The following is a 15898-nucleotide window of genomic DNA, read 5'->3' as shown; positions in this document are numbered from 1 at the left end:
CCACTCCACCTGGAATGATCCCACCGCTCCACCTGGAACGATCCCACCGCTCCACCTGGAACGATCCCACCGCTCCACCTGGAACGATCCCACCGCTCCACCTACACCTGGAACGATCCCACCGCTCCACCTACACCTGGAACAATCCCGCCTACACCTGGAACGATCCCACCGCTCCACCTACACCTGGAACAATCCCGCCTACACCTGGAACGATCCCACCGCTCCACCTACACCTGGAAAAATCCCACCGCTCCACCTGGAACGATCCCACCGCTCCACCTACACCTGGAACAATCCCACCGCTCCACCTACACCTGGAACAATTCCACCGCTCCACCTACACCCAGACCACGATCCCACCGCTCCACCTGGAACAATCCCACCGCTCCACCTGGAACGATCCCACCGCTCCACCTGGAACGATCCCACCGCTCCACCTGGAACGATCCCACCGCTCCACCTGGAACAATCCCACCGCTCCACCTGGAACAATCCCACCGCTCCACCTGGAACGATCCCACCGCTCCACCTGGAACAATCCCACCGCTCCACCTACACCTGGAACAATCCCACCGCTCCACCTGGAACGATCCCACCGCTCCACCTACACCTGGAACGATCCCACCGCTCCACCTGGAACGATCCCACCGCTCCACCTGGAACGATCCCACCGCTCCACCTACACCTGGAACGATCCCACCGCTCCACCTGGAACGATCCCACCGCTCCACCTGGAACGATCCCACCGCTCAACCTACACCTGGAACGATCCCACCGCTCCACCTGGAACGATCCCACCGCTCCACCTGGAACGATCCCACCGCTCAACCTACACCTGGAACAATCCCACCGCTCCACCTGGAACGATCCCACCGCTCCACCTGGAACGATCCCACCGCTCCACCTGGAACGATCCCACCGCTCCACCTGGAACGATCCCACCGCTCCACCTACACCTGGAACGATCCCACCACTCCACCTGGAATGATCCCACCGCTCCACCTGGAACGATCCCACCGCTCCACCTGGAACGATCCCACCGCTCCACCTGGAACGATCCCACCGCTCCACCTACACCTGGAACAATCCCGCCTACACCTGGAACGATCCTAACGCTCCGCCTACACCTGGAACGATCCCACCGCTCCACCTGGAACAATCCCACCGCTCCACCTGGAACAATCCCACCGCTCCACCTGGAACGATCCCACCGCTCCACCTGGAACGATCCCACCGCTCCACCTACACCTGGAACGATCCCACCACTCCACCTGGAATGATCCCACCGCTCCACCTGGAACGATCCCACCGCTCCACCTGGAACGATCCCACCGCTCCACCTGGAACGATCCCACCGCTCCACCTACACCTGGAACAATCCCGCCTACACCTGGAACGATCCTAACGCTCCGCCTACACCTGGAACGATCCCACCGCTCCACCTGGAACAATCCCACCGCTCCACCTGGAACAATCCCACCGCTCCACCTGGAACGATCCCACCGCTCCACCTGGAACGATCCCACCGCTCCACCTACACCTGGAACAATCCCGCCTACACCTGGAACGATCCTAACGCTCCGCCTACACCTGGAACGATCCCACCGCTCCACCTGGAACAATCCCACCGCTCCACCTGGAACGATCCCACCGCTCCACCTACACCTGGAACAATCCCGCCTACACCTGGAACGATCCTAACGCTCCGCCTACACCTGGAACGATCCCACCGCTCCACCTGGAACAATCCCACCGCTCCACCTGGAACAATCCCACCGCTCCACCTGGAACGATCCCACCGCTCCACCTGGAACGATCCCACCGCTCCACCTGGAACGATCCCACCGCTCCACCTACACCTGGAACGATCCCACCGCTCCACCTACACCTGGAACAATCCCGCCTACACCTGGAACGATCCCACCGCTCCACCTACACCTGGAACAATCCCGCCTACACCTGGAACGATCCTAACGCTCCACCTACACCCAGGAAATCCTCTTCACTTACGAGTTACTTGTCTTACTTGTTTATGGGTCTTCCACCGTTGCTCTTGGGAGGTTCCCATTTCAGCTCAACATGCCTCTTGGTGACCTCCATCACCGTCAGGGCGTAGGGAGGGCCGGGAGTAGCTGAAAATTGAGACAAGTGTTAAAAATTGCTTCTAGAAAATTAGTTTTTGTTAAACTGTGCTGTTGATGATGGCTGAAAATGGAGGAAATTCCATGCAGATAATGATGTTTATGAGTAGCAGGCCGATCCATCTGCTCTCCAGCTGCTCTGTGAACAGGAAGCAGCCGTTTTGCTGCATTCCTAACTTACTGAAGGTGTCTTTGGCGAGCACTGCATCCTCCAGCTCGCAGAACTCTCCCATCCCAACGGTGTTCTCAGCAGCAACACGAAACACGTACAGAGATCCTTCGTTGAGCGGAGTCACAGAGTATCTCAGTTCCTTGACAGTGGTGTCCACAGTCTGCCAAGCCTTCCGCCTCACATCCCTTTTTTCTACCACATAGTTAGTGATAGGCGAGCCTCCATCGCTGCTGGGAGCCTGCCATTTCAGGTCAGCACTGATCTTGGTGATACCACTCACCTCCAGCCACTGAGGTGCAGATGGAGGGTCTTCCAAACAGAAACACAGATTATTAGTTCAGGACAAAACATTTCTAAAACACTTCTTCTTTCTTCTTCCTTGCTGTACTTACAGAGTCTTTCCTTACAGACCACAGGGTCACTGGGCTCGCTGGGTTCGCTCTCGCCAGCTTTGTTGACGGCTTTGACCCGGAACGAGTACTCCTGCTTCTCCATCAGGCCCTTTAGCTGGTGCTCAGTCTGAGGGACATCCTCTGCAATCCGGATCCAATCCTCGCTTCCAGTCTTCTGAAACTCAATGATGTAGCCTTCGATCTTAGCCCCACCGTCGTGTTCTGGACGGGTCCAGGCCAACAAGGCAGAGGTCTTGGCGATATCTCTAATGATGGGTTTACCAGGAGCCCAAGGAGGATCTGATGAAGAGTTTTAAATTATAACTATGTATTTACTGCCAGAATTTTGCTGTCATGATTGTCAAGTTAAATCCTGATCCAGGAACCTAAACCTATGTAGGCCAATGGTCCAGCCATTTGACATACCGATAGGATCTTTAATGAGAACAGGATCTGTCTCTGAACTGGGTTTTCCAGGTCCAGCTAGATTCTCTGCCAAAACCCGGAAGCGATACTTCTTCTTGGTGGGAAGTCCCTTCACCCTGCAACCGTACGTTGTCAGTTAAAATCATCCAGTAACCTTCACCCACTTCGATTGGTTGATTGTCACACCCCAGTTACCTGAAGGTTGTGTCCTTGATGGGTAGTTTATTACATCTAATCCACTTGTCACTCTCTGGATCAAACTTCTCAATCCAGTACCCAGTGATGGGACTTCCACCGTCCTCGTCCGGCTCGAACCAGGTCAGGGTGACTGCGTCCTTAGCAATATCAGAGGGAGTGACCCTGGTTGGAGGGCCAGGAGGGTCTGAAACAGATGGAAAATAACATTCGTAAATGGGTGGATGCTTCACGTGTTCAGCGTTAGAGATGCTGTACTTTGTACAAACGTACCAAAGGAGTATTTTGCAATGATCGGTAAATGTTCGGCAGGTGTGCCAATGCCGTATTGATTCTCAGCACTGATCCTGAAGATGTACTCCTTCAAAGCAGTGAGCTTGCAGGCCTTGAAAGTAGTGTGTTTCACCGTGGCTGACAGCTTGACCCACTCTTCTTTGTCCGTCTGACAACACTCCACAATGTAGTTGGTGATGGGTGAACCGCCGTCATCTCTGGGAGGGTTCCAGGCCAGGGCGCAGGACTCGTTGGTGATCTCAGAGATGTCGAAGGCAGCTGGAGGGCCAGGTTTATCTAAGATGGAGGGAACAACAGCTTGGTAATCTCTGAACTCTGAAGTTCTTTTCAGTAATTCTAACATGTGTTGAACACTGAAACAAACTTTGTGCTGCTAGAAACTTCAGATGATTGTTAGTAAATCAGCCTCAGTACCGAGAATGTTGACATCAATGGTGGCGGTGGCACGTCCACAGATGTTGACAGCCTCGATGATGTAGGTTGCAGTGTCTCCTCTGCTGGTGTTGCTGATGGACAGCTTGGAGTGACCTGGCTGGGTGTCAATGGTGATGCGGTCATCGGCTCTCAGGACCAGATCTGCCTTGGTCCACTTCACACGGGGATCAGGCTTTCCTTTGACATCTGCTGGAAGCTCAATCTTGGTACCAGCTCTGGCAGTGAGACCAGCCAAGAGCTTCACGTCCAGCTGGATCTCTGGCGGTTCTTTTGGCATTATGAAGGGAAAAAGTTAGACTTTTAGATGGACCTCCTCACTGTTTGCAGCACTCTCACTTCCATTCTCTGTGTTGTTTTACTTCCTTTTTGAAAAAATCTAAATTTATTGTTGATCTAAAACGGAGGATTAACTGAAACACTGAAACTAAAACCTAAAACTGTCTCATATTCATTTTCCCCTACATAAGATTCACCATTAGTCCAAAGGAAAGACTGGATGAGGCTCCTCCCTATGTTGCAGTTAGTCTGGACAGACCTACCTCTGGCATCCACAGCTTGGATCTCATCGGTGGCCCTGCAGGGTCTACTGGCTCCCAACTTGTTGAAAGCTCTGACTCGGTAGGCATACCACTGGCCCTCGATCAGACCTGTCACCTGGTACCTGTGGCCAAAAAACAAAAACTAAATTCACCTGACTGGAAATCCAGGTGGTGTGATATGTCAGACTGCTGGATCTTACTTCAGTTCAGGGATGGGGTCACCACAGGGTTCCCATTTGTCTGTGCCACGCTGACATTTGTCCACCACATAACCTTTGATCGGAGCACCTCCATCATACTTCGGAGGCTCCCAGTAGAGGAAGATGCCTTTAGCGCTCTTATCACGCCACTTGAGGTTCTCTGGAGGATCAGGTACAGCTGCAGGAAGCAGGTGGATGAGATTATCACCAACAGTAAATATATCTGTTTTTTGACATACATTCAGACTGAACACTTACTGGCTGGAGAGGAGACGTTGACGGGCTCGTCGATGTACGCCGGCTCTCCAGGTCCACACTTGTTGCAGGCAATGACACTAAACAAATACTCTTTTCCTTCAAGCACATCTGTTACGGTGTGTTCCAGGTCCATGACGCCAGTAGCCACCTGGAGAAAAAACATCCCTGTGATGAGCTGTCAGTCCAAAACCTACAACTTTTCTGTTTCGGCTGAGTTTGGAAGATTTTTTGAAGTTAGAGAACTCATGAAGCTGCATTCTGAAGCATTTATTCACAAGTTTTCAAGTTTTATTATTTCTTTAAAGGAATTGTCTGCTGCAACAACGTTTCTTGAGACCAATATCAGACATGCCTTGGCCCAGGTCTTTCGAGAAACTTCTCTCTTCTCAATCTGGTAGTGGGTGACTGGACTTCCTCCATCATGCTCCGGAGCCTCCCACATCAGATGGACATGGTGTCGAGTCACCTCAGCCACTTTGAAGTCCTTGGGGGCACTGGGGCATGCTGGGAAAATAAACCAAAGCAAGATGTTGGCAATATTCCTGTGTTTCAGTGGCTTTATGTTGTCAGAAGAGAAAACCCTTGTTACCAATAACGTTGACTTCAATCTCCCCAGAGACAGAAGAGACATCATTCTCCAGATGCAGGGTGTAGGTGCCTTTGTCCGGGCGGACGCTCGGTGAGATGGTCAGCTCCGTGTGAGTGGGCTTCGTCATCATGGAGACACGCTCAACTGCAACAGTCAGCTCCTTCTCGCTAAACATCCATTTGGCAATAGGAGTTGGGTATCCGGTGATGGGGACTCTGATGGTGAGAGGCTGAGGCACAATCACTTCCAGGCCGTTCCTGAAGCTGCTGAGGTCAAAGGTCGGACCGACTGCAGAGAGACAAGCTGTCAGATCTCTGGACAAGCAGACATCCAACTGAAAATGCTTTTAACTGATAATCCTACGCCCGTCCTTAGGAACAGAATAGCAGAATTAGACTTGATAACTCCAGCACAGCATGTTCACTGCCTCACAACTTTCATTCCAAACAGCATTTCACAACATTCATAATTGGGTGAGGGGAGGGCACTGGGGTCTTCTGACACCCCTGTTTACAGGGCAAAGCCGAGGAGGATGCTTGCTCCATAGATCTGGGTCTGGCCTGACTGTGCGTCCGAGCTTGGGGATTGGGTTGGAGGTGGTGGTCTTCTCGTCTGCCAGGGGACACAGGAGGAGGGTATGAATGGATGTCTGTTTTTTAACACAGGGGGAGAGAATGTGTGTTGGCATAGATGGAGGAGGTGGGGGTGTGCATGGATGGAGGAGGTGGGGGTGTGCATAACTGTTGTGGCTGGCTGTCCTCTGGCTTGCTCAGGCTGCTCCCTCTAAGGTAGGGGTGGGGAAGGAAGGATGGCAGGGATGGGTTGTTTGGGGGAAGTATTGGAGGGAGGGGTTTTGCTCAGGGTGGTGGGGTGGTGAATGATGGGTGGTGAATAATGGGGGCCCATTGGGGGCAATAGGGCAGGTGATGGCCAGGTCTTCCCCAGGGTGATGGGTGGCTCTCAGGCTTGAAGGCTCTGGGTTTCGTCCCTGACTCATGCATCCAGGTCCTGAGCCTGGTGGGACGAGCGGTCTGCTGGCGGCATTGGCTCCATGCCCTGCATTGGCTGCTGGTTTCCTGGGACTTGGAGCCCTCTTGGTCCATAACGGACCCTTGGAGGGGCTGGGGTTGCATTTGCATGATCAAGGGGAGCCTAATATCCAAATGCCTCATCTTGAAAGGGAAAATGTGGTCAGCACAACACAGCAGCCAGACCATCATTCTGCTGTCATGATGCTGGACATGACAAGTTAAAAATAAACAAACAAAAGAGACTCCACAGAGTTTACATTTCACTGTCTTCCAGGTGATTCTGGTGCTGGTTCCTACCGTGTGGGTCGTCAGCCAGCAGAGGTCCAAGCTGCTCGGTTGGATCTGAGACACCGGCTGCGTTCTCGGCACTGACTCTGTACAGGTACTTCTGACCAGGTTTCAGTCCAGACACCTGAGGACAGCAGTCCAAAAGTCAATAAACAATAAAAACATTAAGACGAGATGAGCTGGGAGCCAAAGTCCTGTTGGGGGGGTCCATACCCGGTAGGAGAGGTCAGGACACAGCCTAGCATTGCAACGCAGCCACTTTTCAGTTCCCTCATCACATTTTTCAATGATGTAGCCAGTAATCATGCTGCCGCCATTGCTAACAGGTGTTTCCCAAGTCAGAGTGACGGCTGTCTTGATCTGGTCGCTGAAGTTCAGGTTCTGAGGTGGGCTTGGTCTCTCTGCACAGTCGAGAAGACCGATGAATTGTTTGGTGCAATTTTACAGGAAGATGGAATAAAACCTTCCAACTGCTGGTTTTTACTCACCAATGGGGTCCATAATCTTGACAGGGTTTGTGGCGGCGCTGGGCCTGCCAATGCCGGCCTTGTTCTCAGCACGGACCCTGAAGATGTACTCCTTGTGTTCCACCACATCGTTCAGCGTGGCTGAGCGGTCGCTGGCGCCACACACCATGGCTGCCTCCCATTTCACGGACGTCCTGTCGCGGAGCTCAATCACATATGCAGTGATTTCTGAGCCGCCGTCAAACTTTGGGGGTTCCCAGGAGACTGTGGCACCAAACTTGTTGACCACACACACTGCCACGTTTTCTGGAGCATCTGGAAGATCTGATGGCAGAAAATGGAGCCATAAAGGATCAAAGCCAGCCTGAAGTGTGTAGGCTGCATCTTAACAGTAGGAACTGATAAGCATTATTTACCAAACTTGTTCTTAGCTTGAACGGCGTCTTCGGTGGCAACAATAGGTCCGCTGCCAACTCGGTTCCGGGCAGAGACCCTGAACAGGTACTTGGAGTCTTTCTGGAGGCTGCTGACGCAGTACTCTGGAGTATCTGCACGATCTGTTGCCAAAGTCCAGGTCTTACGTTTCACATCGCGCCTTTCAACAATGTAGGCGATGATCTTGCTTCCGCCGTCGCTCTCGGGTTCATCCCAGGCCAAGCTAACCTCACCATCCGCAGTGTCCACCACCCTCAAGTTCTTAATGGGTCCAGGGACATCTGAAAACCGCAAACGGTAAAATTAGACTGCACCATCGGCAGTAATCTAACTACAGATGAGGACTTGAGACCTACCAATCACATCCAGGTTGATGAAGGCCTCTCCCTCGCCGTGCTTGTTTTTTATAAGAATTTTGTAGTGTCCCTGGTCCTCCTTGCTGGGGCACTTCAGACGGTACTCAGTCTTGTCCACAGAGGTGTCAATGTTCTGAACAGGCAGGCTAGTGCCCCCAAAGAACCACTCGGCATTGGCTCGAGGATAGGCATCATAGGGCACAGTCATTACGAAGGATTTCCCAGCATCGGTCACCAGGTTCTGATCTGTGGTTTTGATCTTTGGAACAGCTGCAGAAGAAACAGTCAGCAAAGCAGGTTTTTATCAGCTGGATTATCTGTGATCTAACAAGCTGTCTCTTAAAGGTCACCTTTGAAACGCTACTAAAACCAGTTTACTTGGACTCACCTGCCAGTTCCAGCTTGGCTCGGGCATCCTTGTCTTTGGCCACAATCCTGTACTCTCCTTGATCCCTTGGTCTGATCTCACAGACCTGCAGCCGATGGACCTTACCCTCGCTGATCATCTGGTACTTGTCTCCCTGGACAATTATCATGTTGTTCCTCATCCATTTCACCTCCACCCGGTCCTTGTTGAGCTCCACCTCAAACACAATATCAGAACCCGGAGGTTCAAACACATCCTGCGGTGGTCGGACGATCTCCACCGGTGTTTCTGCAGGACATAAAAATGCTGGTTGTGAGGACTGAATGTAGACGTCTCTGTGCAGTGCTTTGAACAGAAACAGGTGAGGAGTTCACCTTCAACAAAGAGCCTGGCTCTGGTCCGCCTCTCGTCTACACCGCAGGCATATTCACATTCATCATCAGGTCTGCACACTTTGATAATCAGTCTGCATGTCTTCCCTTCTTTTTCCATGTGATACCTGCAGAAACACAGAGGTTTCCTCAGCATCACCCGAGCATCATAGCAATGCTCTGCTGAGTTGTTGGTTTGGTGTGTTGCTGGGAGATACCTGGGTCCCTCTCTGATCTCCCTGCCGTTCCTGTACCACTTCACCATGGCTTTCTCTTTGGTCAGCTTGCAGGTGAACTCTGCATCCTCAAACTCATTGATGGTCTGGTCCTTTAGCTGTGCCGCAAAGTCGGTGGGCGCCTCGCTGATAATCAGCTCAGCTGCACACTTGTCGTCTCCGACCACGGCGGTGTATTCGCCCTCATCGTCCATGGTGCAGTCCTTAATAGTTAGCATGTGTTTGAGGCCGTCCACTCTGTAGACGATGCGTTTGCTGAGCATCACTTCCTGACCGGCCTTCATCCACCTGACTGTCACCTCGGGTCGGTTCACCTTGCAAATGAAGCTGATGGTCTTCTTCTCCTGAGTCTCAATGTCCTCGATGGGCTCCAGGAACTTCAGCTTCTCCTCTGTGGAGTAACAAGATGATTAAACAGTTCATAAGAAAGAAAAAGGAGGAAAATGAATCAGGAAGTGAAATTCTAGAGGAAGCAGTGGATTTCTGTTCTGTGGGGTGGAGAGAAAACAGATGGAAGAATATAAGATGTTTTAAGACTCCACACCCAGGGCAACATCAGGGTTTGACTCTGGAAATAGAGTTTAAATGTTGAATTTAACACTGAAATAGATATGAATTCTTACAAACTCTACTGATGAAATGTACAAGTTACATCACTTTAAGAGGTGGTTTAGAGAGACCGATAAATGGATATGGTCTGGTGATCGGACAGGTGATTTACATCCCCAGTATCTACCTGCCACTCTGGCGCTGGCAGTGCACTTGGCGTATTCTCCTCTGTGATTGGTCAGAGTGATGGTGTAGTTGGCCTCGTCAGACTTCTGGGCATCTTTAATCCTCAGAGAGAAGACGTTGTCTCTCTGAGCCATCATGTACTTGCTGCTTTCAAAAATGGTCTCCTCGTTCTTCAGCCACTTGGCCTTAGCTCCCTCTGTGTTCGTCTCGCAGTTGAAGACGATCTCGCATCCTTCCTTCACCTCCGTGTCTTTAATCGGCGTAATTACCCTCAGTTTTTCTAGAATCAAGTACAAACTGGTGAAAACCAAACTTTACTCTTCAAGAACCTCAACAAAGTGCTAGCGGAAGGTGACTTTTTACCGATCACAAGCAGGTCAGCCGAGGCTTTCACGTTGCCGATGTGGGCCACATAGCCGCCTTCGTCTTTCAGGTTGCAGTCTTTAACAATCAGGGCTCTTCTCTTGCCTTCACTGATGATGGTGTACTTGTCTCCCGCTTTCACCTCCATGTCCCCTCTGAACCACCTCACCTCGTAGCTTTCTTTGGAGACGGAGCAGGCGAACTCAGCCTTCTCACCCTCCACCACCTCCTGGTTCTGAGGCCGGGCGATGAATTCAGCTGCAAGTTCTGGAGGACAAAGCAGGTTGGCGGTGAACATGGTTGTTCCCGTGAGACAGAACATTAAATTCATCAAATCTAGTAAAAGACAAAAGCAGATTTTGGTTCTTCTCTCTGAAATTCGGATGTTAGCTTAGCATAGGGTTGCATCTGGAGACAGTTGTATTGGCGTTATATCCTCTTGATTTACCGTTGATTTTAAGCATGGCAGATGTCTTCACGGTGGGACTCAGTCTGCAGTTATACTCCCCACCATCCTCCATCCTCAGGTCCTGGATGACCAAGATTCTTTTGCGTCCGTCCGTGACCTGATCATAGCGACCGCCCTCCGGCAGCTCCTCGTCCCCTCGGCACCAGGTGACCTCCGCGTTGGCCTTCGACACTTCGCAGATCATCTTTACACTGTCCGTCTCCGTGCCCTCCACGTTGGACAGGTTCTTGGTGAACCTGGCTGCCTCCTCTGAGGAGAAAGCAAACAGTGGTCTGGATGAACCAGCGATCACATCAGGCTGCTCCAGTTTTCATCAAAAGCTGCAGATTCCTACCGATGACAGTGAGCATTCCCGAGGTCTTGGAGGTTCTGGCGTCACATTCGTACTCGGCCTCATCGTCAAACACCGACTTGTGGACGATGAGGATCCTCTGGACTCCCTTAGCAATAATCTCATACTTCTTTCCTTTCCGGATCTCACTGCCGTCTTTGAACCAGCGAACCTGACCGATCACAGGTCTCATGTTTACAACTCAGGTCTTTCAGACTGGTGACGGACACTGGTCCATAATGGTTTCTAACTGGTTCTTACCTTGGCGGACTCACGGGACACTTCACATTCAAACTTGGCAGAATCCTTTTCTCGGACCTCCACATCCTGCAGCGGCTTCGAAAACTCCACGTAAGGAGCTGAAGACAGAGAGAGGAAAAACCTGAAGCGGGTCTGTTCAGAGTTCTGGGTAAAGATCTTCATCCTGACGAGGATGACACAGAACCGGACGGTCTTCCTTACGTGTGACCTCCAGGAAACAGGAAGTCTTAAACTCTTTGGCATCACACGTGTACATCTTGGCGTCATCTGGAGAGCAGTCGTGGATGACGAGTTTTCTCTTGCGTCCTTCAGCGATCATGTCGTACTTCTTGGTCTTTCTGATCTCCTGACCCTCTCTGAACCATCGCACCTCTGCATTCTCTCTGGAAACTTCACACTCCAGGGTGGCGGTGGCTTCCTCCTCCACTGTCTGGTCCTCCAGAGGCTTTGTGAACTCCACCGGCGGCTCTGCAAACAAGAAGCAGGTCAGAACCAAACGCAGCTGTGTGCTGGGCATGCGCGATGCCTTCACTGCCCTCTGTGTGTTCAAGCGTCGCACCTCTGACGACAAGCTGAGCCACAGTCAGGAAGTCTTTAGCAGTCAGTTTGACCTCGCCGGCCTCGGACAGCTTCACGTCTCGGATCATCAGAGTGTGGACTTTTCCCGTCACCCGAGTCTTCACCTGCAGCACAAAACCATCAAGTTCTGGACTTTTTTCCACCTACTTTCACCTTCCTCCACTCTGAGCATCACTACATCTTCATGAGTCTTTCTGTCTTCTCACAACAAATCCAATCCAGCTTTATTTATACAGCAACAAGAAGCACAACAACATATTTGATTTAAACTATTCTAATCTCAGTCATGAGAAAATTCTAGCATCATGCCATGGTGCATCCCAGTCTCTAAACCAGGAAGTCTGTCCTTAAGATCCACTGTCCTGCAACTTTTAGGTTAATCACTTCTCTAACACACCTGAATGACATGGACAGCTGGTTAACAGGTACCTGCAGAGCTGAGAGACACGCAGAACAGAGAAGTCAGCCATTTGGTTTGGGCATGCTGGAGAGGGGTTGCAGCTTGGAACTCAACTCATTTTTATTTATAACGCCCTTTAAAAGGAATCCAGATTGAGCTTCCCCTCTGTGGAGAAGCAGCCAAAGTGCTGCACGCGCTCACATACCCACATGAAATAATTAAAACGCAGGACAATTTCCATTACACAGAATAAGTGAGTTAGAAAACACATATTAACCAATACAGCGATGGACTGGCGAGCTGTCCGGGGTGTACCCTGCCTTCAGCTGGGATAGGCTCCAGCTCCCCCGCCACCCTGAATTGAACTCAGCGGTTTGGAAAATGAATGAATATTAAACAATAAGAGCAGAAATAAGCAGCCTCTCAAACTGAAAGATGGGTTTTAAGAGGCGATTTAAAAGCGGGAAACGAAGCGGTCTGATGGACAAACGCAGCTCATTCATCAGTTCAGGAGCAACGACTGAAAAAGCGTTGTCACTTCTTCTTCTCTGTCTTTATGACGGTTAACAACAGTAGAGCTGCTGACCTGAGAGAACGGGCCGAAGCAGATCAGACATAAAGAAAGATCTAAAACATATCTAAAACATAAAGAAGGATTTTAAAATCTAATCTAAAACGAACCGGGAGCCCATGAGGTGAAGATAAAACCGGAGCGATGTGCTCTCATTTTTTGGTTCCAGAAAAAGAAAAGCATCACCCCCCCAACAGAGCTTCGAGGGAAGTTTTTTTTATCATAAAATGACTGAAAATATCCCAGAAACTGTGGAAATGATAAATGTCTGAACGGGTTTGGCAGCTTTCGGGGGTTCAGGCAGAACGAATGGATAATGGATAAATATATTGATTAGACTGAGATTTTTTTATCAGCTGTTTATCGGCTCATGGTGGCGGTTTGTCACTGGTAATAAAGTTTATGTAAACTCAAGCTTCTTACAAGATCATCCTGTTAGCATGTTAGCATGTGAAGCTAACCGGTTCAGAGTGGCTCTCTGCTGCCACCTGGCGGAGCTACACGTCAACCCAGCCAGCTGACCTGATCTCTCTGGATAAAGGAAGTTTTATTCCAGCAGAGAAAGACGTCTAGTTTCAGCATCTGGTGTTTTTGACTCTTATTCAGAGCAAAGAAGAAGAAGAGCTGATGTCTTCCTCAGCGTGTTGATCCACTCTTCTGAAGGCGTCACATGACTGCAGCTGCTTCACGTCTCGGATCATTTTCAACCACAGGACTCAGTCCCTTTGCAGCTTTTGCTTCACCTCGCAGCTTCATTTTCTTCTGTTTCTTACTTCATAGAATTTTAACCCTTTAATCCCTGTTTCATTAAAACTCAGACATTCAAGAATATCTCCACTCCAGTTTAACTTCATGTTCTTGGTGTTAATGGACATCTAGGGGGACATTTAGTGGCACATGGGGACATTTAAAGACATCCAGGGACCTCAGAAAACGGATAGTTTGGACTGTAAGTTATAATAAAACAGCGAAGAAACATTTTTATTCCACAGTATCACCATGGTTACACCGCGGTAACAGCAGGATAGCAGTAATTTCAGTTTCCAAATCCCAATCAGGACCCATCCAGTGTTAAAGGGTCCAAGAAAAATAAGGACACTGAGACAGAAAGTTTCATCGTCTGTCAGATGTGACATCACTCACCCGGTCGCTGGCCTCCATCTTGTTCCCGCCCAGGAACCAGTCCACCACGATGCCTTCGTACGACAGCTCACACTCTAAAGTCGCTGTCTCTCCGGCCGTCACCGTCACGTCCTTCAGAGGACGCAGCAGCGTGATGGAGCGAGCTGGAGGAGAAGAAGACCTCATGTTGAACCATGGCATGTCACAGGTCCTGCGGCTGCTCGCCAATCAGAGAGAGACCAAAATAACCCCGCCAGCTGATTGGCTGAGGGCTGATCTGAACTTCAGGTTTTACAATCCTGATCAAAGATCCGACAGAAAAGAGGATCTGAGAGGTTCAGAAACATCAACCTGATGATGAACTGAACTCCAGAACAGCGGCAGGACTCTGACCTTTGACTCGGAGCTGAGCGTTGGACTTGGCGTTCGCGGCAGAGAAGTCGACCGGTCCCGCCATGTCCATGCGGACATTGTACAGGATCAGGAAGTGTTTGGTTCCCTCCTCTTTGATCTCAACATCCTGGAGAAGATTAGGACATTGGGTCAGCGTGGCGTCTTTGCTAAAGTCCACCTACTGGGTTTCCTTTCCGGCAACTCACCGCAGACTGGTGCAGAGCTTCACCCTTTAGCTTCCAGTTTCCGTGGACGTCCTCCTCTGAAATCTCCGTCTCAAACTTGGCCGTCTCGGTCTCTGTGACCTCCACGCTGTAGAGCGGACGGACCACCTTGATGTCGCGCTCTGAGGGAAACAAACCTGAATTCTCATTTGATCGGTGGAAATGTCACCATGAGGCTCCTCCGGAAAAGTCTTACCCTCGATGTTGAGGTTGGCAGTGGTTTTGTCGGAGCCGCAGTCGCAGGTGTACGCTCCAATGTTGGCCTTCTCCGCCTTCCTGACCAACAGGATGCGCTTCTTGCCATCAGAGATGATGGAGATATTCTTGGACGGCGTGATCTCCTTCCCGTCCTTGAACCACTGGACGTTGGCGTCGGCCTTGCTCAGCTCACAGACCAGCTTCACCTCGTCCTTCTCCACCGCCGTGTAGTTCTGCAGCTTGGAGGTGAAGTACAAGTCGCCCTCTGCAGAGACACCACGAGCATTCCTTCACATCTCTTTCTGCATTAATCTCTGTGTCATTCTGCAGCCGAAACCCTCCAGGAGAGGTTCTGTCATAACATAATGAATGATTCTACTTTGGACATACTGACCGATGACTGTGAGCATGGCGGTCATGCTCTTGTCCATGGCCTCTACTTTGATCATGGACGTATCATCGATGGTGACCTCCTTGAAGGCCAGAGTGTGGATCTTCCCCTGATCCGACATGTGCACCACCTTGCTGGGATGCAGCCGGACGTCGTTTTTGTACCACACCACAGAGACCTTGTCATGAGACAGCTCCATGCTGAATTCTGCCGTTTCGCGTTCCTTCACTGTCACGTCTTTGATCGGTTTGACAAATTCCAGGCGGATACCTGCAGGACGAGCAACCGGCGTGTGAGGAACTCATCTGTCTGAAGATTCTCAGCTTTAACCCAAGTCAGACATGCTTCACCTTGAATGATGAGCTTGCCGGACGTCCTCTTGTCCTCGGCCTCAAACATGTACTTAGCCTCGTCGTCGTAGGCAGCCGATCGGATCACCAGGACGTACATGTTTCCCTCCTGCTTCATCTCGTACTTGTCGTCGCTCTGCAGGTCCTGGGAACCTTTCAGCCAACGGAAGCTCTTCAGAGGTCGCGACACCTCCACCTCGAACCGGGCCTCGTCCTTCTCGTACACCTGGATGTCACTCAGCGGCATGAGGAAGTTTAAAGGGAGTTCTGCAGGAAATCACATCCGGATGTTATCCAGAAGTCAGACTGGATGTTT

The 15898-nt window shown here is 50.8% G+C and overlaps 1 protein-coding gene across 4 annotated transcripts in view; it reads right to left on the bottom strand.

The window, feature by feature from the left end:
• The window catches only part of ttn.1 (titin, tandem duplicate 1), a 215722-nt gene that overhangs the window by 81338 nt on the left and 118486 nt on the right, over positions 1-15898 (bottom strand). For all 4 annotated transcript variants that reach the window (XM_079253959.1, XM_079253960.1, XM_079253961.1 and 1 more), the window contains 33 exons: positions 15583-15849; positions 15236-15502; positions 14840-15106; positions 14626-14765; positions 14420-14546; positions 14048-14190; positions 11914-12037; positions 11556-11822; positions 11355-11452; positions 11097-11265; positions 10742-11011; positions 10294-10560; positions 9932-10210; positions 9178-9586; positions 8963-9087; positions 8610-8876; positions 8222-8491; positions 7847-8146; positions 7452-7754; positions 7177-7364; positions 6973-7087; positions 5645-5932; positions 5408-5559; positions 5056-5203; positions 4798-4975; positions 4598-4719; positions 4038-4325; positions 3603-3899; positions 3330-3516; positions 3135-3250; positions 2709-3008; positions 2326-2625; positions 2030-2135 (listed from right to left, as the gene is read on the bottom strand). In XM_079253959.1, coding sequence (XP_079110085.1) covers positions 2030-2135; positions 2326-2625; positions 2709-3008; positions 3135-3250; positions 3330-3516; positions 3603-3899; positions 4038-4325; positions 4598-4719; positions 4798-4975; positions 5056-5203; positions 5408-5559; positions 5645-5932; positions 6973-7087; positions 7177-7364; positions 7452-7754; positions 7847-8146; positions 8222-8491; positions 8610-8876; positions 8963-9087; positions 9178-9586; positions 9932-10210; positions 10294-10560; positions 10742-11011; positions 11097-11265; positions 11355-11452; positions 11556-11822; positions 11914-12037; positions 14048-14190; positions 14420-14546; positions 14626-14765; positions 14840-15106; positions 15236-15502; positions 15583-15849 — 7144 coding nt within the window. The remainder of the gene's footprint in view (positions 1-2029; positions 2136-2325; positions 2626-2708; positions 3009-3134; positions 3251-3329; positions 3517-3602; positions 3900-4037; positions 4326-4597; positions 4720-4797; positions 4976-5055; positions 5204-5407; positions 5560-5644; positions 5933-6972; positions 7088-7176; positions 7365-7451; positions 7755-7846; positions 8147-8221; positions 8492-8609; positions 8877-8962; positions 9088-9177; positions 9587-9931; positions 10211-10293; positions 10561-10741; positions 11012-11096; positions 11266-11354; positions 11453-11555; positions 11823-11913; positions 12038-14047; positions 14191-14419; positions 14547-14625; positions 14766-14839; positions 15107-15235; positions 15503-15582; positions 15850-15898) is intronic.

This window comes from Telmatherina bonti (genome assembly GCF_933228915.1).
Source record: "Telmatherina bonti genome assembly, chromosome: 15".
NCBI classification, from domain to species: domain Eukaryota; kingdom Metazoa; phylum Chordata; class Actinopteri; order Atheriniformes; family Telmatherinidae; genus Telmatherina; species Telmatherina bonti.
The sequence above is the reverse complement of the archived record's forward strand: the minus strand, read 5'-3'. Positions and strand labels throughout refer to the sequence as shown.